Source organism: Poeciliopsis prolifica, unplaced genomic scaffold (genome assembly GCF_027474105.1).
Source record: "Poeciliopsis prolifica strain line A6 unplaced genomic scaffold, Auburn_PproV2 SCAFFOLD059, whole genome shotgun sequence".
NCBI lineage: Eukaryota > Metazoa > Chordata > Actinopteri > Cyprinodontiformes > Poeciliidae > Poeciliopsis > Poeciliopsis prolifica.
This window is the reverse complement of record NW_026562434.1, coordinates 367,983-389,438: the sequence shown is the minus strand read 5'-3', so window position 1 is coordinate 389,438 and position 21,456 is coordinate 367,983. Positions and strand designations below refer to the sequence as shown.

At 40.7% G+C, this 21,456-nt stretch overlaps 2 protein-coding genes across 2 annotated transcripts; both read left to right on the top strand.

The window, feature by feature from the left end:
• The first annotated feature begins 18,473 nt into the window (after positions 1–18,473).
• On the top strand, positions 18,474–19,624 carry LOC129379585 (protein unc-13 homolog B-like). Its single transcript, XM_055060407.1, has 4 exons — positions 18,474–18,545; positions 18,706–18,853; positions 19,185–19,277; positions 19,366–19,624. Exons 1-4 carry the CDS (start codon positions 18,474–18,476, stop codon positions 19,527–19,529), a joined length of 477 nt encoding a protein of 158 aa, XP_054916382.1. The 3' UTR covers positions 19,530–19,624.
• Positions 19,625–19,968: 344 nt separating this feature from the next.
• On the top strand, positions 19,969–20,890 carry LOC129379570 (protein unc-13 homolog B-like). The gene has a single exon (XM_055060396.1). It carries the CDS (start codon positions 20,158–20,160, stop codon positions 20,479–20,481), a length of 324 nt encoding a protein of 107 aa, XP_054916371.1. The 5' UTR covers positions 19,969–20,157; the 3' UTR covers positions 20,482–20,890.
• The last annotated feature ends 566 nt before the right edge of the window (positions 20,891–21,456 follow it).

Sequence of the window (21,456 nt, the reverse complement as noted above, 5' to 3'; positions counted from 1 at the left end):
ACTTCCTGTTGTTCAGGTTGAATGAGTGAATGTAAATGTTGCTCCATGTCTCCATCTAGTGGACTGATAGTAGAAGTGCAGCAGCTGATGGCAGCTTCCTCTGCCTCTCTGTCTGACTGCATTCACCTGACACTGATATGAAGCAGAGAAGAAGAGCCAATCAGAGGAGGAGCAGCTGATCTTTTTCCAGCACTAATGATGTAAAGGATGATCAGAGTTGATGTGCAGATGAATGATGTGTGTTTCCTCTGCAGGTGAAGCTAGAAAGTGTGTGTGAGCTGATGTGGATTCAGCAGCATGGATCAGTGTGAGGACAGAGAGGAGGGAGTCCCTCCCTCTAAAACCACTCTGTGTGGGGAAGATGAGAGCCAGAGCAAAGGTCAGAGGTGAGGTCACCATCTCTAACTGTCCACAGCCCTTTTCACACAGCGTTCACTATATCAGGCCAGAACAGACATGGTGATGAAGCTGCTGCTCCTCTTTGCTGATTAAGTTTTAATCATCATGTTTCTGTCAGGATCCATCAGAGACTCAAACCAGAACCAGAACCAGAACCAGAACCCAGCTGTGTGTCCTTTAAGAGCGACTGGTCAAAGGAAGAGAACATCGACTTTAAGTCTTCTGGGCCTCCACCATCAGAGAGGTGAGCTGTTTTTAATTCCTGTTAGTGTGGAAACTGAACCAGTATGAACTTAGATGTTCCCAGTTTTTATTTAGTCTGTTGACAGTGTGGAGTGATTAAAGTGCAATATCAACTTTTTTACATAATCTGAGTGATTCCGGTGTTACTGTGATCCATTTTCCTCTTTCTAACTCCTTTGTATTGTGCTGATGTGATGCTCTGTTTTACTGCTTCAAGTATTTGTAATGTGAAACTCCTGGTGATTTCCTCCATGAAAACTGTTGGATGAATATTTCCTGACTTTCTGTTAAGAACAGAGAAAATAGCTTCACTGTTTCCCAGGTGCATCAGTCTCCGCGTGCGCAGAGGAATAATAAAGAACAATCATACGACATGATTCTTCAGACATATAAGAGCTTTCTCCAGAAAATTCAATGCATACAGAATGTTACATCAGCATTACACCCAGATCATCAAAAAGTCTGACACATAACAACACAGAAAGCGTTCCCTGGGACGAGTTGAAAAGAAAAAACAAAACAAAATAGCATTTTTGAGAGTCGCTCACTCGAGCACAAAGTGATTGGAGCTTCTGCTGTAAAACAGAGCTTTTTATAAGAACGTGTATTCCCTTCATTTAAATATATGCATTAGGAGGTGTGTTGTTCCCCTTATAGGGCTGTCTCAAAGTTAATTTTATTACCTCTGAGACCTGCTAAAACACCCAGATCTTCCAGTGCCAGTCTCCTCCTTTTTACGTTACAGGCCATGATTTATGACCTGCAGCTGGACAGTCCTCTCTGCCTCAGAGATTCAGCAAGAAACTGATTTCTATTTTAAACAAACTGGCACAAAAATGAAATGCCAAATAATAACTATAAGTTTGGATCTAACAATAACAGGGTTATCCACTTTTGGAAAAGCTATTTTTTAGAATACCTGAAATTTAGAAGTAAAGTAGTTTCCTGATCCTATCGTATTTCAATAATATAAAATGCATGCAAATAGTATGGTTAAAAGCTAACTAATTCAAACATGCTGTTAATGCTTAAAGGAAATATCTTAATGCGTTTGATTATACTTTGGAGAAGACTTTTTAAAGTTTTAATATTTCACTGAACTCTTGAACCGACAACAAAAAATGTATTGATGCTGATGACAGATAGACTCCCTGTCTGCAGACTCCTTATGGGACTCCAACACTGCCTGTCAGAAAACCCTCCTTAGAAATTTATGTAAGTTCAGAGAGTCACCAGTTGTTTTAGTTTGGATCTTTGTCTAAGTTTACCTAACTTGAAATCTACTCTAAATGTTCATGCAACATCTAATATTTCATATGCATAAAGGTTGACTGTCTTTAAAGTTATGCTAATGAGACTTATATTCTCAACACTTCCTAATTGTTCCTGGTTCCTCCACAGTTTGGACCGGCAGACCTCAGAGGTTCCCAGGGGTCCATCTGCCCAGCAGCATCAAACACAGCTGGACTCCATATTTATGGTCTGTATATGAACAACAATTAATTTTCCACGAGTTCTCACATTCATCTCCATGCTGCACTTTGTAGACCAGAGGACTGTCAGTCTGTCCAACATCCATCTGGTGTTTGACTCCATGATTTCAGTCCCATGTGTCCATCTATTATTCTGTTCCAGCTGCTGGAGGAAAACATTGTCACTTTTGTGAAGAACGAGTTGAAGAAGATTAAAAAGGTTCTGAGTCCAGATAACCCAGAACATTCAGAGAGTCAGAGAGATGATGATGTGTTGTTGGAAGGTGATGATGAAGAGCAGAGGAGGAGCAGCAGAGAGGCAGTGATGAAGATCACATTGAACATCCTGAGGAAGATGAAGCAGGAAAAGCTGGCTGACCATCTGCAGACCAGTAAGAGCATTTCTAAAGAGATTTGAAATTATAAATTACACATTTGCTGAAGTGATGTAATCAAAATCAAAACATGATTTTCTTTCATATCTGATTTTTCTTATTGTGTTAATTTAGGACATTTTGCTCCAGTTTGTCAACATAAACTTAAATCTGGTCTGAAGAAGAAGTTCCAGTCTGTGTTTGGGGATTGCTAAAGCAGGAAGTTCAACCCTTCTGAACCAGATCTACACAGAGCTCTACATCACAGAGGGAGGGACTGGAGAGGTCAATGATGAACATGAGGTCAGACAGATTGAAACAGCATCCAGGAAACCAGACAGACCAGAAACAACAGTCAGACAAGAAGACATCTTTAAAGTCCCACCTGGAAGAGATCAACCAATCAGAACAGTGATGACAAAGGGAGTGGCTGGCATTGGGAAAACAGTCCTAACACAGAAGTTCACTCTGGACTGGGCTGAAGACAAAGCCCACCAGAACGTCCAGTTCATATTTCCATTCACCTTCAGAGAGCTGAATGTTCTGAAAGAGAAAAAGTTCAGTTTGGTGGATCTTGTTCATCATTTCTTTAGTGAAACCAAAGAAATCTGCAGCTTTGAACACTTCCAGGTTCTGTTCATCTTTGATGGCTTGGATGAGAGTCGACTTCCACTGGACTTCCACAACAAGGAGATCCTGACTGATGCTACAGAGTCCACCTCAGTGGATGTTCTGCTGACAAACCTCATCAGGGGAAACTGCTTCCCTCTGCTCTCCTCTGGATAACCACACGACCTGCAGCAGCCAATCAGATCCCTCCTCAGTGTGTTGGCATGGTGACAGAGGTCAGAGGTTCAATGACCCTCAGAAGGAGGAGTACTTCAGGAAGAGATTCAGAGATGAGGAACAGGCCAGGATCATCTCCCACATGAAGACGTCACGAAGCCTCCACATCATGTGCCACATCCCAGTCTTCTGCTGGATCACTGCTACAGTTCTGGAGGATGTGTTGGAGACCAGAGGGAGGAGAGCTGCCCAGAACCCTGACTGAGATGTACATCCACTTCCTGGTGGTTCAGACCAAAGTGAAGAAGGTCAAGTATGATGGAGGAGCTGAAACAGATCCACACTGGAGTCCAAAGAGCAGGAAGATGATTGAGTCTCTGGGAAAACTGGCTTTTGATCAGCTGCAGAAAGGAAACCTGATCTTCTATGAATCAGACCTGACAGAGTGTGGCATCGATATCAGAGCAGCCTCAGTGTACTCAGGAGTGTTCACACAGATCTTTAAAGAGGAGAGAGGTCTGTACCAGGACAAGGTGTTCTGCTTCGTCCATCTGAGTGTTCAGGAGTTTCTGGCTGCTCTTCATGTTCATCTGACCTTCATCAACTCTGGTTCTGACATGATCAAAGAAATACAAAGATCTAATACATCTTCATTAATACATCTGATCTACAATCTCTCCATCAGAGAGCTGTTGACCAGGCCTTACAGAGTCCAAATGGACACCTGGACTTGTTCCTCCGTTTCCTCCTGGGACTTTCACTGCAGACCAATCAGAGACTCCTAAAAGGTCTGCTGACAAAGACAGGAAGTAGCTCACAGACCAATCAGGAAACAGTTGAGTACATCAAGGAGAAGATCAGTGAGAATGTGTCTGCAGAGAAAAGCATCAATCTGTTCCACTGTCTGAATGAACTGAATGATCGTTCTCTAGTGGAGGAGATCCAACAGTCTCTGAGTTCAGGAAGTCTCTCCACAGATAAACTGTCTCCTGCTCAGTGGTCAGCTCTGGGTTTCATCTTAGTGTCATCAGGAAAAGATCTGGATGTGTTTGACCTGAAGAAATACTCTGCTTCAGAGGAGATTCTTCTGAGGCTGCTGCCAGTGGTTAAAGCCTCCAAGAAAACTCTGTAAGGACACACATTGTTAATACAGTTATCTTTGATAGAAATATACTAATGATGAGGTAAATATATATGTTAATTTTTCAGCTTATATATTGTTGCATTGTCTCCTCAAAGTTTCTCACTGGGGGTGATGTGTGAAGGAGACACAGACTCCCTTCAGCAGCTGACATAGTGATACATATTAAAGCAGCAAAACTCGTCCTCTTTATGTTAAAATTTAAATTGTAGTAATTTTGTTAATTGTGGAATTTTATCATTCTCTTTCCAGACTTCTTGTTTCCTGTAGTTATAAACTTTAAGGATGGAGGACTAACTATAAAATGAACCATTTCGCAACAAAAGGCATCATAAACATGTGTAAAATAAGATTGATCCTTCTCTGTCCAAGAAAAACCTTGAAAAATATAAATTTTTGTAGAATTGTATAATAACATATTTTCCTCCCTGTCTCCTCAGACTGAGTGGCTGTAACCTCTCAGAGAGAAGCTGTGAAGCTCTGTCCTCAGTTCTCAGCTCCCAGTCCTCCAGTCTCAGAGAACTGGACCTGAGTAACAACAACCTGCAGGATTCAGGAGTGAAGCTTCTCTCTGCTGGACTGAAGAGTCCAAACTGCAACCTGGAAACTCTCAGGTAAAATGTTCTCAATCCTAGTGAAACCAGATTTCTGTCCATTATATTTTATCAGTTATGATGCAAATGTTTTTTCAATAATAGAAGAAAATGATAATAGATGTCTTACTGTTAGATGGGTATTTCCCCTATTGGTTTTCTCAATGTTTTTTTTCCAAACATGAGTTTAAATTGGAGCAGTTTCTGTTCCTTTTATAGAACAATTTGATTCTTGTTCAAATAGTTTTTGTCAGTTGCTGCTCAGTTTTCCATCTCTGTATCCAACAGTTAAACATGTAAAGATGAAACTAGATTTGCTCTGCTTTGATTCAAGCTGCTGTTTTCCCTCAAACCAGCTCTGATGCTGATCCTCAAACTGAGCCTGATGCTGATCTTCAGCCCAGCCTTGATTCTCAGGCTTCATTGGACTCTTTCTGTTAAAACTGACAGGGATTCATTTAGTTCATAGAGGAATTTAATATTTCTCTTGCCAGCCTCCTTGTTGCCTTTAGTTCAGTCCTTCATGGCTGGAGACCCAAATATAGACTGAACCAGTTCACAACAAAAGGCAACATGATTATATATAAAACAGTTCATTAAATCAGTAAAGAGGAACATTGTTGATTGGAAAAAAGACATTTATTTTTTTTAATAAGTATATTTATTAGTTTTCAATGTTTTGACAAATGAACAAATACAATACAAAAACAAAAGAACAGTCCAGCTCTTACAGTTGCATACAAAAAGAGGAAAGAAAAAAGAAAAAGGAAAAACAACAGCAATAATAGCAGTGTAATACAAATGGTCTACACCAAAGCATTTCAGATGTTTGCAATTCAGTCCCCCTCAAATTACAAATCCTCTCCAGAAAGATGCAGAAATTTCAAATCCTACATAGGACATAAAAGGCTCCCAAACTTTATGAAAGTTGTCTTCTTTATCGTGCAGTTTGCTCGTTAAGTAGTCCAAGGATATATAACCGAGTACTGTATTTAGCCATTGTGATTTACTTGGTGCTTTGTCAGAAATCCAGTTCAGTATCACACATTTTCTTGCACAAAAAGTAAGCATTCTGTAAAGTTGACGCTGATATTTGCCAGGTAAACTGGTGTCAGTCAAACCGAGTAGGAAATACAATGGATTGAATTGTGTGCAAACAGAAAAAATCTTATCTAATTCACATTTTATTATACACCAAAAATGTTGAATTTTCCGACAGGACCAGTAACAATGTGTAAGGCTACCAGTCTCTATTTTACATTTTAGACACAATGGCGAGAGGCTAACACTGAACTTACTTCGTTGAGAAGGAGAGATGTGCGCCCGGTGTAAGATTTTCAATTGAATGGCCTTAACCCGATTACAAATACTTAGAGACTTTGCATTCTTCCAAGCCTCGTCCCATTCCTCCGGATTTATTTCCCACTGTAATTCCCTTTCCCAAACTTCTTTCAAATGTGTTGTATTTGACAAGGGGTACTCTTTCAATAAGTTGTAAAAGGTTTTAATTAAAATTTGTACCCTAGGGGAGAATAACTGTTTTTCACACACCGAAATCGTTTGGTCTGCTTCGAGTGTGGTTTTTCTGTATGAAATCTAATTTGTAGATAATGAAAGAAATCCTGCCTCCCAATATCATATCTATCCTTTAGCTGAGAGAACGATAATAACGCAGCACCTCCCTTCAAGTCCGAAAGTGTTCGAATTCCTTCATTGACCATGTTTTAAAGCCAGAGTCCATAGTGCCTGGTAGGAACATAGGGTTATCACAAATGGGTGTAAGAGGTGATATAATTTGGAACCTGCCCTCCAATTTTTTTAACCATTTGCCAAGCTCTCACAGTGTTAATAGTAATGGGATTACTGCAGTACTTTTTTATAGTATCATTTTTCTTCAGGAATAATACATTTTGTAAAGGAAACCTGGACATAGAGCTTTCTATATCAAGCCACAGAGAGGCAGAACCCCTTATCCAATCAGCGGCAACACGCATGTGAGCGCTGATCTGATACTTTCGTATGTCTGGGAGATCAAGGCCTCCACTTGCGGACGAGAGACACAGTGTAGAAATTTTTAGCCGTGGTTTCCTTCCTGCCCATATGAAAGAACTTAACCACCCATTTAAAGTCTTAATCGTCTTACGGAGAAAAAGAACTGGGATCATTTGTATGGGATATAAAAGCCTGGGTAAGACATTCATTTTTAAGAGAGACACGCGGCCCAACCAAGAGAGAGGCAATGTTTTCCATCTTTCAAGGTCCAGCTGGATACGTTGGAATAAGGGAGTGAAATTCACCTTATATATTGTGTCAAAAGAAGGGGTGATTTTTATTCCCAAATATGTGAATCCTTCTGGGGACCAAGTGAAAGGGAATGGGGTAGGCATAGACGGTTGATGTTTTAATAAGCCTAGTGGCATAACCTCTGATTTGTTAAAATTGATTTTATAACCCGAAAAATCCCCAAACCTATTAATGGTCTCTATGAGAAGTGGAATAGAGTCCTCAGGCCGAGATAAAAATCTGAGCACGTCGTCAGCATATAAAGTAATCTTGTGTTGTCTCTCTCCAATGGTCAGACTGCCTATACCCCCATGGGTCCGTACTGCCTCTGCCAGAGGCTCTATAGCTAAAGCGAAAAGCAGGGGCGAAAGGGGGCAGCCTTGGCGTGTTCCCCTCCGCACCTGAAAATTTGGTGATCGTAGACCATTAGTGACAACAGCTGAACAGGGCTCACTGTAAAGTATTCTGATCCAGTTAACAAAATTTTCCCCCAAACCAAACTTTCTCAAAGTGTAGAAAAGGTATGACCACTTCACACGATCAAATGCCTTTTCGGCGTCTAGGGAGACCACTAAACCAGACATTGCACTTTGATTGAAGAACTGGATCACGTTGAGCAGCCTACGCATGTTATTGAATGAACTACGTCCCTTAATAAAGCCAGTTTGATCCTCATTGATAAGTGTTGGGAGTAAAGTCTCCAAATGTCTTGCTAATATTTTTGAAAGGATCTTTAAGTCCACATTTAATAAGGAAATTGGCCTGTATGAGGCACAATCTTCCGGTGGTTTGTTCCTTTTAAGTATTAAGGATATATTGGCTTCCCTCAATGACATGGGCAAGTGACCCTTTCGGGAAGAGTCGTTCCCCATGTGCAGCAGTGGTTCGACTAGGAGGGTAGCGAACTCTTTGTAAAATTCTACAGTAAGAAAGTCAGGCCCTGCCGCTTTACCAGACTGCAGACCTTTAATGGCCTCCCTGACTTCTTCAATGGTTATAGGGCTATCTAACGTTGACTTTGAATTTCTGTCAGACAAGGAAGGTTGAAGTTGGAAAAAAAGGTGTTCATCAACTCTGTAGTGTCACTAGAGACCTGGATTTATAAAGGTTCTCGTAAAAACATTTGAAAGTGTTATTAATACCATTTGAATCAAAGAGCTGTTTGCCATTCCTGTCATTAATGAATGCAATATTTTGGGAGTCCGATTTCTTTTTGATCAGGTATGACAAATGTTTCCAGGCTTGTCACCGTGTTCATATAGTTTTTGTTTAGCAAATCTAATTTTTTTTTCCGCTTCATTTGTTAGACAGTCCAGCGCTGAGCGGAGAGTCTGAATCTCTTTAAGTTTCGCCAGGGTAGGTCTGATCTGATAGGCTTGCTCAGCTGACTTCAATTTAGAGTCCAGAATAAGTCTTTGTTCTGCTTGCCTGCGTCTTTTGCCATTTGTATAAGTAGTAATGAGGCCTCTGCAGTAAGCTTTGGAGGTCTCCCACAGTAAAGATGGATCATCAGTAGAAGATGCATTGACTGAAAGAAAGTGTTTGAATTCCGCTGCAAAGTAGGTTCTAAATTTTTCGTCATATAAAATGGAAGAGTCAAAGTACCACCGTCTTGTTTGCCTGGCCCAGTTCAAATGTTACATTTAATATACACAGGCGCATGGTCTGATATTATTATGTTGCCGATTGAACTAGAAATGACTGATGGCAAGAACTGCCTGGGAACAAAAAAATAATCAATTTGTATAACAAGAATGTACTTTAGAGAAAAATGTAAATTCTTTACCTGCTATATGTTGTGTCCTCCACACATCTACATAGGCCAACTCCTCACACAGAGTCGAGACCATTTTAGCTTGAGATGAGGTACGACATTTACCAACAGGGGATTTATCCACCAGGGGGAGAGATGACAGTTAAATCTCCACCCACAATCGTATTCTTAATTCAGATCCACAAGTTTTGTAAAAGCAGACATTAGAAATGTACCTGGCTGACCAGGGGAAAGTATACATTCATAAAGGCAATCTCCTCCCCAAACAAAATACCTTTCACAATAATATACCTCCCACCAGTGTCTTTATGCAATCTATAAATTTAAATGGTACATTTTTCCGGATCAGAATGATAACACCTCTACTTCTAGATGTAAGGAGGAAAAGAAGGCCTGATTGAAAGGACCCTGTTGTAATTTTGCATGTTCTTTGGCATCCATATGGGTTTCTTGTAGCAAAGCTATGTGAACATGTTCCCTTTCAAGATAAGTTAGGACCTTTCTCCGTTTAAGAGGTGTGTGAATACCATTAACATTCCATGTACAAATATTAAGTGCAGACATAATAGCAGTCAGTTACATGCAAAAGGCACATGAGCTCTGACATAATGTCTTTCTTAAGTATGCTGAAATCTGACATTTTTTTCCCCCCTCATCCCTCCCTCCACATCCCAAAAGACATTTTGATGGATTAATACCATATTTTCCTCCTGTCTCCTCAGACTGAGTGGCTGTAACCTCTCAGAGAGAAGCTGTGAAGCTCTGTCCTCAGTTCTCAGCTCCCAGTCCTCCAGTCTCAGAGAACTGGACCTGAGTAACAACAACCTGCAGGATTCAGGAGTGAAGCTTCTCTCTGCTGGACTGAAGAGTCCAAACTGCAACCTGGAAACTCTCAGGTAACTCTGGGCCATCCATCCATCCATCCATCCATCCATCCATCCATCCATCCATCCATCCATCCATCCATCCATCCATCCATCCATCCATCCATCCGTTCAGACCTTGGTTTCTACCTCCATGTTCTCATTTTCTCATCATGTGATGAATTGTGTGTCTGCAGCTTATCAGGCTGTTTGGTCTCAGAGGAAGGCTGTGCTTCTCTGGCCTCAGCTGACCTCCAACCTCCCATCTGAAAGAGTTGGACCTGAGCTACAATCATCCAGGAGACTCAGGAGTGAAGCTGCTGTCGGCTGGACTGAAGGATCCACACTGGAGACTGGAAGCTCTCAGGTATGGAGGAACCTGCTGCAGGAGCAGAGAAGGTCTGATAGAGGAGGAAGAGGGAGAAATGTCTTAGTCAGTCTGCTGGGAAACATTTAGTTTGAAGATTAATAGTTAACTTGTTGCTCAAAGGAACAGTTTTTGTCAGTCACTGCTCAGTTTTCCATCTCTGAATCCAACCAGTTAAAAATGGAAAGATATAATCTGAGATTCTCTCTGCTTTTGTTGAAGATGGTGTTTTCCTCAAACCAGCTCTGATGCTGATATTCAGACTAGATTTTCAATGGACTCTTTCTGTTAAACTGACACTGGATTAATGTAGTAATATTTCTCTTGCCAGCCTCCTTATTGCCTGTAGTTCAGTTCTTCAAGGTCAGAGTCCCAACTATAGAATAAAGTTTTGAAAAATATGACATATTCTTCAATAAGTCCAAGAATATTGTTGACTGGAAAGTAACACAAACATTTGATGATTTCTTAAACATTGGGGGTTTCTGTAAAAAGAAACGACTTCCTCCTGCATTTATATAAACTATAAAATTAAACAGTTCATAACAAATGCAAATATGTAAAATAAAATTGTTCTTTCAAATCAACAAAAAACATTGTTGACTGGAAAAAATACATTTTGATGGATTAATAACATATTTTCCTCCCTGTCTCCTCAGACTGAGTGGCTGTAACCTCTCAGAGAGAAGCTGTGAAGCTCTGTCCTCAGTTCTCAGCTCCCAGTCCTCCAGTCTCAGAGAACTGGACCTGAGTAACAACAACCTGCAGGATTCAGGAGTGAAGCTTCTCTCTGCTGGACTGAAGAGTCCAAACTGCAACCTGGAAACTCTCAGGTAACTCTGGGCCATTCATCCATCCATCCATCCATCAGTTCAGACCTTAGTTTCTACCTCAATCTTCTCATTTTCTCATCATGTGATGAATTGTGTGTCTGCAGCTTATCAGGCTGTTTGGTCTCAGAGGAAGGCTGTGCTTCTCTGGCCTCAGCTCTGACCTCCAACCCCTCCCATCTGAAAGAGTTGGACCTGAGCTACAATCATCCAGGAGACAGGAGTGAAGCTGCTGTCGGCTGGACTGAAGGATCCACACTGGAGACTGGAAGCTCTCAGGTATGGAGGAACCTGCTGCAGGAGCAGAGAAGGTCTGATAGAGGAGGAAGAAGGAGAAATGTCTTTAGTCAGTCTGCTGGGAAACATTTAGTTTGAAGCTGGTATACAGTCATATCATTTATAAATGAATGGATAACATTTTGAACCCATTTTATCTCTATTACAGTTTAAGAACTCAAATTATCTCTGGTCATTTTGGTTGTAACTTTTCAAACAGCAGCTCATTTAAACTATAAGAATCTTTCACATGGTTCTGAATGAACCTGGGAAACCAACCCATCTACTGGAACCACAATAACATGGTATTCAGAGCAGCAGGGGGCCAAATATAGCTCCATGTGGAACCAAGAGGTTGGAGAGAGAAAATCAGTTGAAACTGTTTCCTATCAGAGTTCAGTTTGTCTCTCTGTCTTCACAAACCAGGAGCATCATGGGCTGGGCGGGGCTTCCACTGATGATCTACTGAGGAAATACAAGAAGCTGATTGGCTGATTTAAAATAAGTTAAAAATATGCAGATTAATGATATCATATAAAAGATATGATATGTAATTGTAGAGACACAGCTGGGAAACAATTTGGACTTTAAAAGAATATTTCATGGAGATCTAGACCAATCAGCCCAAATGAGGAAAGATCAGAAAATGGTCAGATGGATGTGGAAAAGTTCTCAAAAAGTGAAACAAAGATTCACAACTTTCAGGACTTAATGAAACCAAAAATACACAAAAAACATGAAGCAAACTGTTTGAGGCAGAGTTTAGCAGTTATTTGTATGGTAGTTTGTCCTCAACTAGGTGGCGCTAGAGTCAGGAGGAGCAGCCTGGAGAAAAGGCTGATCCTCCCTGATCTGTTTCCAAGCAGTCAGAGTGTAGAAGTTGAGAACTGGAGAAGTTTCCTCCTGTTGCTGCAGCAGCAGAGATGTTCTGCTTCATGGACTAAATCAGGTTGGAAAGAGGAGAGATCTTTACTGAGCTGCAGGATAAAGCTGCTGAAACATTTCAACTCTTTCTGGAAACTAATGAGACAGAAAAACAATGAATGTTTTTACCATCCAGACCTTTGGAACCAGTTCAGCTCAATAATTCAGTTGTATCTGTGGAGGATGAACAGATTTGATGTGAAATGATGAAATTCTTCATTTCTATCTGATGTTCCAGCAGATCTGTAGAAAATGGAGCTGCAGCTCTCAGACATTTCATGTTTTCTATCAATGAATCCACTGATTAAAGCAGGAATCTCATCTCCATGTTCTCCTCCAGAGGTTCCCAAGGTTTGTTCCTGGAAGCTGCTGCTGGTTCCTCCAATCCAGGCTCCGCCCCCTTTAGAGGAAATCTGTCCATATACGGTGCTAAGAGTCACCTTGATGCTGCAAAGCTTTGTTCAGGGATGAGATGTCAGGATGTTGGTGTCAGTCTGTTCCAGGCTTTAGTTGTTCTCCTCATGAGGAGCTGAAGTCTCTGACAGGAACGTGGAGCTGAACAGGAGAAGAACTTGAAGCTTCTTCTTGGCCTCTGATTGCAACAGCAGGACAATCCAACATTTTAGTCTGACTTCATCTGGAAATATTTCTTTGACCCTCAATCAGTGTGAAGGCAGGCCAGCTCCTCATCAGAGCTGAGATCTTCTCTGTCCTCCATGCTGGAAATGTAGAAGTCCAGCAGCTCCTGATTAGTGACATCAGAGCATGACATCATCAGTAAAGTGATGATGTCATTTCCCTCTGAGAGCAGCTTGGAAATCTGAGAGGAAAGATGTAAACAAAGACTCTCTGGACTGTTGGATCTGCTGGTTCTGGTTCCAGATGCTCCTTGGACACTTTCACAAGCCATTACTGCAGCTGCTGGATTCAGGATGCTGCTTCTTCTTCTTGGGCTCATTGTAAATGTGTGCAGCGCCACCTGGTGGTGCTGGTTGGTAGAGGAAGTGCTGAAAGGTTGGAGGTGTTTGTCAGAGGTGTGTGATGATGGAAGCCTCTCCCTGGTTTGTGAGTCTGAGCTCAGAGATCAAATCTTTGATTCTTGTTGAATCTTTGTTGAATGTGATGCAGCTTCTCCTTTTGAATGTTTGTATTTCTGGATATTACAGTGAGGCCACAGCAGGTTTTCAGCAGCAGGGCTGTTTAGTGTTTCATTCCTTCATCTGTGTGTGGGAGTGTGGATGGATCAGGTATCCAGGTGTTGATCAGAGTTTAGATTGATTGTATTTTAATGCTGATTATTAAATCAGGTGGAGCTTCCAGAAATGTTTCCTTAGTTTCCTGATGTCCTTTTAGGCTTCAGTGAGTTCTTCAGGTTGTTACTGAGGGATTTCCTTTCTCCTCTCTGTTGGAGCTTTTCCTGTGTTTGGAGAAATGAGTTGTGCTGCAGCAGCACCAACTGTCCTTCCTACATCCACTGCAGTTTGCAATCCAGATGTTGGACTGTTCCTGTCTCAGTGGAGGACAATATGTGTCTGAGAGACATGTAATGTCCATGTTTGCTGCTGAAAGAGACTGATGGTCTGACCCCCCTCCTCCTTTCAGGGTGGAGCCTGCTGGAGGCCGATTCTTGACTCCAGGTCTGAGGAAATGTAAGTGTGTTTTCATCTGATTCATGACAACAAAGCAGCTCACATTCAACCATCTTCAAACTGTCACATCACTCATTCAGGAGTCAAAGTGTCAATAAATGATCAATAACTGCAGCTGGATTGTGTTTGTTCTCCATCAGATTCCTGTCAACTCACCATCGACACAAACACAGTGAACAGAAATCTCAAACTGTCTGAAGACAACAGGAAGGTGACATATGTGGAGGAGCTTCTGTCATATCCTGATCATCCAGACAGATTTGATTATTATCTTCAGCTGCTGTGTAGAACTGGTGACTGGTCGCTGTTACTGGGAGGTTGAGAGGAGAGGAGATGTTTATATATCAGTGAGTTACAGAAGAATCAAGAGGAAAGGAAACAGTGGAGACTGTAGGTTTGGATGTAATGATAATTCCTGGAGTCTGAGCTGCTTTGATCGTCATGGTTACTCTGTCTGGCACAATAACATAGAAACTCGTCTCCTCCTCCTCTGTCTCTAACAGAGTAGCAGTGTATGTGGACTGTCCTGCTGGCATTCTGTCCTTCTACAGAGTCTCCTCTGACTCACTGATCCTCCTCCACACCTTCAACACCACATTCACTGAACCTCTGATTCCTGGATTTGGGTTCTGGAGGTTCTGGTCCAGTTCTGGTTCTTCAGTGTTTCTGAGCTGATTTGAGTCTAAAGAGTCTAAAGTTTTTCCTCCTGTCAGAGAAACTCTCTCACTGTTGAACAGATAGTTCAGTCTCTACAATCTATTTCTTGTTGAAACGATTCTGATTGAGTCCTTGGAACTTTTTCTTCTTCTAGTCCTTTAAAGATGGAAGCTGGGTTTATTCCAGGATTATTCCAGGATTATTTCAGGATTATTCCAGGATTATTCCAGGATCCACATGTTTTCAGTTTTTTTCTTGTCATAGCTTCACTCTATCAAGAGATGCTGGTATACTGGTGGTGAAGCAGCAGGCAGAAAACCCAGGATATAGTTAAATGATGGTTTTAATAGTAAAAATAGTCCAAGTGGAAACACAAAAACAGGCAGCATGGCTGAGATGAAGCCAGGGCTCAACGCCGGTAGCAACTGTTCATCCTGGTGGACAGAAGAACAGGCTTGACAAAATGACATGAAGAACGATGAGGACTCGATGAGGAACAAAGGACAACCGTGGGATTAAATACACAGATGGTAATCACAGAAACGAGAAACACCTGGGAACAATCAAGGGGAAACAGGACAACGCAGAGACTGGAAGCATCACAGAAAAATAAGGACCGCTCATTTTGAAGGCTGCCTACGTTCAATAACATGAAAAAACTGCATGTTTTATATGAATTCAATTAGTTCTTAATACTCTTTACACAAAGTGAAAGTACAAATGTAATGTGTTTAAAATTTCACAATAAAATAATCTCATTAATCCTACATGATTAATTTTCCATTTTATTCAACAATTAATCATTTCACCTCCAAAAACCTAATTTTTAGTTTATTCCTTGTCAATTTTTTTTTATTATTCCCCAATAATTAAATCAAATTTACTGACAAAGGTCCATAAGTTAAAACCTGAATCTCTAACAGGGAACATTTAATGTCCATATCTGGTTTAAAAGGCTCAAAATTAGCAGCCATGTTTAAAAATGTTGGCCATCCTGAAACCCAAGTGGCTGATGGGAAACCTGAGGGGTTAGCATGCTAATCTTTATCCCTGTATCTACACTTTAATTACTTTTTCAGTGAAATGCTGAATTTAAATACTTCATCATGTATATTTACATAAGTCTACTCTGAGTCTAGTCAAAGTTTTTATAATGAATCAGTGATTTATGATGTGTTCAGAGCCAATCCAAGCTAAAATTATCTAATTGTTCATAACATAAATATCATGTTTTATTATAATTGAGCAAACCAAGAGATTATTCATGTGTTTTATTTACTGTCACAAAGCTTGACCTCATGACCTCGTGTGTTTTCTCCTGTAGAGGAAGTGCTGCTGCTTCTGTTTTAGCTCAAACCTGAAACAATCGACCTCCTGATGAACACAAAGTTCTGCAGAGTGTGTGTGAACACACCACTGGGTGTGTGTGTGTTGACCGCTGCCTTCTTGTCTTGATCACATGCAAATCAGCTGTTATGAAATGTATTTCCTGCTCCATTTCAGAAACACTTTCCCACTCAGAAGTAATAAAATACACACATTTTGAAGCGATGTTCATTTATATTTGTCAAACTGGCAGATTAAGCAAAGATCAGAGTGTTTGGTTATTGATCTCTGTTAAAAAGGGAGAGGTTTTGGGTTTTCATAACTTTAGAGCAAAGATAAACTCTGAAGGACTTTCCAGGATGTGATTACATGATCCTTACAAAAACATTTTATTCTTAGACCAAAAATAAACAATTCCTCTTCATTTCAGGTGAATAACTGCAAGGTGAAAGTCCTGATACACAAAGAGTGAGTCAAGATTCCAAGATTTTACTAATAAAACAGTTTTTTATCAAGCCAGATAATTTAGAGGATTTTCTTTCCAGGCTGAGAGAAGAAAAATGGATGAACATTCAGGTTGGAAACATCATCAAACTGGAGAGCAACCAGTTTGTTCCAGAACTTTCTGATCTCAGATCGGAAACAAACTTTAACTGAGACGTTACTGAAGCTTGATGTTCAGTTGGTCCAAATCTAAAGCTGGATGACTTTAGGGTTTGTTTGTTTCTGCTCACCTGGAGCACCAGCCGGGTGGAGTCAGTCTGAGTTCCTCCATCATCTAAAGAGAACATTGAAGATCCTCCTGGAACAAATGGAGCTTTGGAAAGAAATCAGCAGGAAGTGAAAGAAAAAAGGATCTTCATCACTTGTGAAGTGGACGACATCAGAGTTGGATTCAGTGGAGTCACATGAAGAACAGAAAACTGAGGCTAGAATAATAGATATCATGCTAAATATCAGCTGCAGCTAATCTGTCAGAAGAAGCTTCAGGTTGAATCTAAAGGAGGCTGAAGATCTCAAAGTGGATGAGAGGAAACCTGATGAGCTCTACAGTCCACTAGATCCAGATCAGAACCCTGGAGAACATCTACGCTGGAAGCAGAACCACAAGCTAGAAAATATCCAGGTTTCTATCCAACCTGAACACAGGAAGTCCTTTCTTCTTCTGCTGCAGCTGAGAAGGTCCTGCTGCAGAACTGGAGCCACACAGTTCCTCCACAGCAGAACAGAGGAGGTTCTGGAGGAGACCAGGGTCCACATCTGGACTCAGAGTTCTCCTGAGCTTCAGCAGAGCTGCTGGCTTTAGTTCTGATCCGCCTCTGTTCTGGTGTCTGATCTCCAGAGAGGATCTGAACCGACCCATCAGAACTCAGTGGAGGTGGTGGAGGATGAGGATGGGGCGCGGCGAGGAGGTGGAGGAAGAGCGCCGTGATCCATCTGTCTGCTGTGGAGACCTGAGGGAATCTGACAGAGAAACAGCAGCCTTGAAATTACAACAACACTATTATTTAATAGTGTTGTTGTAACACTATTGCTGTTATTACATTATCAATGACGATAATGTTTCTCCAACATTGATTATTTCACCTAAATCAAGATATTTTTGCAATGTTATAAGGGAAATAATAACCAGACTAAAATCTCATTTTATATCAATAATTTTGGGCAAAATAAATATAATGAACTTATTTTGTGTAGGACAGATTATTTCCCTTATAACAAATCATTTCCCTTAAATTAAATAATCTGCCAACTACTTTTTTTTAATCAATATTAAGGAATTATCGACTTAAAACAAGCTTCTTCTTCTGATAAGTTGCTACTAAGTTACTTTTGTCTTATTTAAAATGTGCTGAGATATTTTTAAATTCTAATTCAAACATACTTTATTTATCCCAAAAAGAAAAGTTAAATGTAATTCACATTCGTCAAATTTGCACTAGAAACTAGACCAACAATACTTGGTGAGAGTTTATTTTTGCAGTGTAATTTGCATTTTCTTTTATACATTATTATAAAAATTTTCTCAAAATTTGAATCACAGCTGGATGGAAACATGGCTGCCATTTTGAAATGGATCAACTCGTAATTGTGTCAGATGATGAGATGTAAACATTTTGACAGACGTGACCAAACACAAAAAATATTTTTATCCATTATGTTTTAAAATGATGACTGTGGCATATTCAGTTTAATTATGAGTCAACAAACTGAACATCATCCAATCACATATAGAGTAGATAAATAACTCACTTTACGTCTGAACATGAGTTGTATCGATGCTTTTTTTCCATCTCCATCAAACTTTACTAATATGATACTTAAAATTGAAACAAGGCTTCTGGAAACTAAAAGAATCATTCATTTTTCTGTTTTTCCTGAAGGGAGCACAGATCCTTTCTGCTGCTAAAGAACTGGGATACCTTTCCAAACTGAAGGTATCAGGTTGCCTTTGAGTTTGCTTTCTCCTGTGAATTGGTCTAGTCAAAGTCTTGGTTTGGGTTGTTTAGGATCACATGGCAGGAGACGCTAAAAGCCTGACGCCCAGGCAGTGTGCCGTCATGGATGTGGCTCTGGATACCATCAAGGTGAGAGCGAAACGTTGACCTCTGGTCAAACAGAAAAGTACAATTCATTCACATTTTAAGAGTCTTTTAGTTGATTAACTAAAAGTCTGATTAACTCCACTTTAAGTTTAATCATTCAGGTTGTAGAACGCTGATTCCTCTCGTTTTGTTTCCTACGCAGCAATACTTTCATGCGGGCGGGAACGGCTTGAAGAAGACTTTCCTGGAGAAGAGCGCTGAGCTTTCGTCGCTCCGCCACGCTCTGTCGCTCTACACCCAGACCACCGACACGCTCATCAAAACCTTCGTGACCACGCAGCATTCACAGGGTAGATCCAAAACGCCTCAAAGGAGATTAAATACGGGAGAGTTTCAGATTCCTCGCTGCTTTTATCTCCTGGATTTGGTTGTTTAAGTTGCTGTCTTGTTTTTATCTCCTGCTGCCTCTGTGCCAGTGCACAATGGGAAGGGTATTAGGTTAACCCCTAATGAGAAAATCCAGCCCAGCAGGGGTAGGTCTCCATGAAATCATCATCAGCCCAACTTCCCTTCATCGTTTTCTCTCTTCTGTTTTGTGAAACCTGCGTTTCCGTCGCATGACTCTATAAAACGTGGTTTTCTTTGCCTGCATTGGACCAAATGTTGTTTGTGTTAAACCAGGCTCAGCTGTGGACAAACCCATCGGAGAGGTTTCCCTGCAGATTGAGCTGTACACTCATCCCAAGAGCGGAGAGCGGAAAGTTACTCTCAAAGGTCCGTTTGGGCTCATTTTGAACCAATAAAATCAAAGCTGCAGCATTTTAGTGTCATTTCTGTTTAAATGTTTGTGTCATTGATGCAGTGATTGCAGCCAGTGATTTGAAGTGGCAGACGTCTGGGATGTTCAGACCCTTCGTGGAAGTCACGATGATCGGGCCGCACCTCAGCGACAAGAAGCGCCGATTTCAGACCAAATCCAAGAACAACAGCTGGTCTCCCAAATACAACGAGACCTTTCACTTGTAAGTTCAAAACCAAACGTCGTGACACATTTAGGATTTGAAGCTCTTTTAATTCTGACTTCATAAACTGTTGGTTACACAAAACAAAGTCCTTGTGAAATTACTGGACAATGTCAGCTAATGCGCTAACAGCAAAGCTAATTGTTCATTTAGTGTTTCTGCTAAACATTTAGTGAAGTTCCTCAAATTTAACTTTTCCAAATAAAATCTGGATTTATTTTAAGAAATTAATTGTGTGGCAATATTTTTAAAAGCTATAAAAAAAGCTAAAATTAGCTCTACTATTACATTAGCAGCTTAATGGAAGTGTCCCTTCTACTGCAGATGTCAAACTTTATTCAACTGAAAGTCTGGAAAACAGCAAAAGTACATTAGTGCTTTAGAATTTAACTTGAAAAAAACTGATTTAGGGGAATCAAAATGTGTTGCACAACAAATTTGCTCTGCTATTAGCAGATTAGCAGATTAGCAATAGTGTAATCTACCACTGCAGGTGTGGACCTCAAATCAAAGTAAAATGTTTTGATTTAAAATGGAAAATTAGATCATCAAAAGCTAGGTGTACGAATGTTTTTAAAGTTTCAGAAAAAGCACAAAATCAGGAATTAGCTCTGCAATTAGCGCCCTAGCCCATGTGCTCCCACTCCTGTGTTCTGCTCTCGCTCTGCAGCGTTCTGGGTGTTCAGGACGGGTTCGAGTGCTACGAGGTTCAAGCCTGCGTCAAGGACTACTGCTTCGGCCGCGCCGACCGGGTGGTGGGCCTGGCCGTGGTGCAGCTGAGGGACATCATGGAGAGGGGCAACTGCGCCTGCTGGTGCCCCCTGGGGCAGCGCATCTCCATGGACGACACGGGCCTGACCGCCATGCGGATCCTCTCCCAGCGCTCCAACGACGACGTCGCCAAGGAGTTCGTCCGGCTCAAGTCCGAGACCCGATCAGCAGAGGAGGGAAGATGAGGCTCTGCTTGATGCAGTGGCACTGCTTTGACCTCTGACCTGTCTTGGCTGCTGTGTAAAACCTCACCAGCTTCCAGTGTTCTTCAACTTCACATTTTTTTAAGTCTCGTCCGCCTCTACTGAGGAGACAGAACCCATCCAGAACCTGTCAAAGGGCCGAATAAGAACCCACCCGCCCCGAGTGTTCTTGTGCAATAAATCCAACCCACCCCTCCCAAAGTGTGGCCAAGTGGTTCAAGCCTTACACTCTGCAAGCTGTGAATGTGTGTTCATGTAAAAGGAAAGAAATCCCTGTTTTTAATGAACACAAGTCAAATATTTCACTTCACTTAGCAAAGAAAAACTACAAATCACAATTTGTTTTCTAACAGTTTGAGCAGGAAAATGCCTTGTCATGCAGAAACGATGCTAATCCTCGTTTTACATGAAAAATGTTTGAATTTAACTCATCGCTTCATTTCATTCTCTATTGGTAGTAATTTTTATTTCTCTCTGTTGTCTGCATGTCATGACCATTTTATTTATATTTTTGTATATTTATTTCCCTTTTAAAGATTTGATCTGATTTCTGCTCCATTTTTTGACATTTTTGAGTTTTTTGGGGTTTTGTTACAAACTGAGTTGCACAGCAGGACTTGAGTTGGAATAATTACAAGTTTACATTTCTCTCCTTTTTTGTTTTTTATTCTGCTCTTCATACGAGTGGCCTTAATTATAAAAATTATGTTTATTTTTAATCTCTTTATCTTGTAATGGTTATAATTTGCATCGTGTTTCTCCAGACTGATGTCCTTAACATTTTGTATTTTTCATTTTAGTGATTTTATGTAAGCTGTAATCTGTTATGCTGAGTATCAATCCCATGTTTTTATTTACCATTTCTTTGTATTTTCTGTAGACAGCGATTTATTTTGAGCTCTTTTTGTTTCAGCAGCTTTTTAATGGATGAAATTAAACTACAGATCCAGCCTCTTA

What these genes read in the sequence shown, in the direction of transcription:
- LOC129379570 (XM_055060396.1), top strand. Translation starts at nt 20,158, where the DNA reads ATGTGCTCCCACTCCTGTGTTCTGCTCTCGCTCTGCAGCGTTCTGGGT.
- LOC129379585 (XM_055060407.1), top strand. Translation starts at nt 18,474, where the DNA reads ATGGCAGGAGACGCTAAAAGCCTGACGCCCAGGCAGTGTGCCGTCATG. An exon ending in TGGCTCTGGATACCATCAAG is followed by an intron (nt 18,546 to 18,705) that starts GTGAGAGCGAAA and finishes TTTCCTACGCAG; the next exon opens with CAATACTTTCATGCGGGCGG. An exon ending in GCGGAAAGTTACTCTCAAAG is followed by an intron (nt 19,278 to 19,365) that starts GTCCGTTTGGGC and finishes TCATTGATGCAG; the next exon opens with TGATTGCAGCCAGTGATTTG.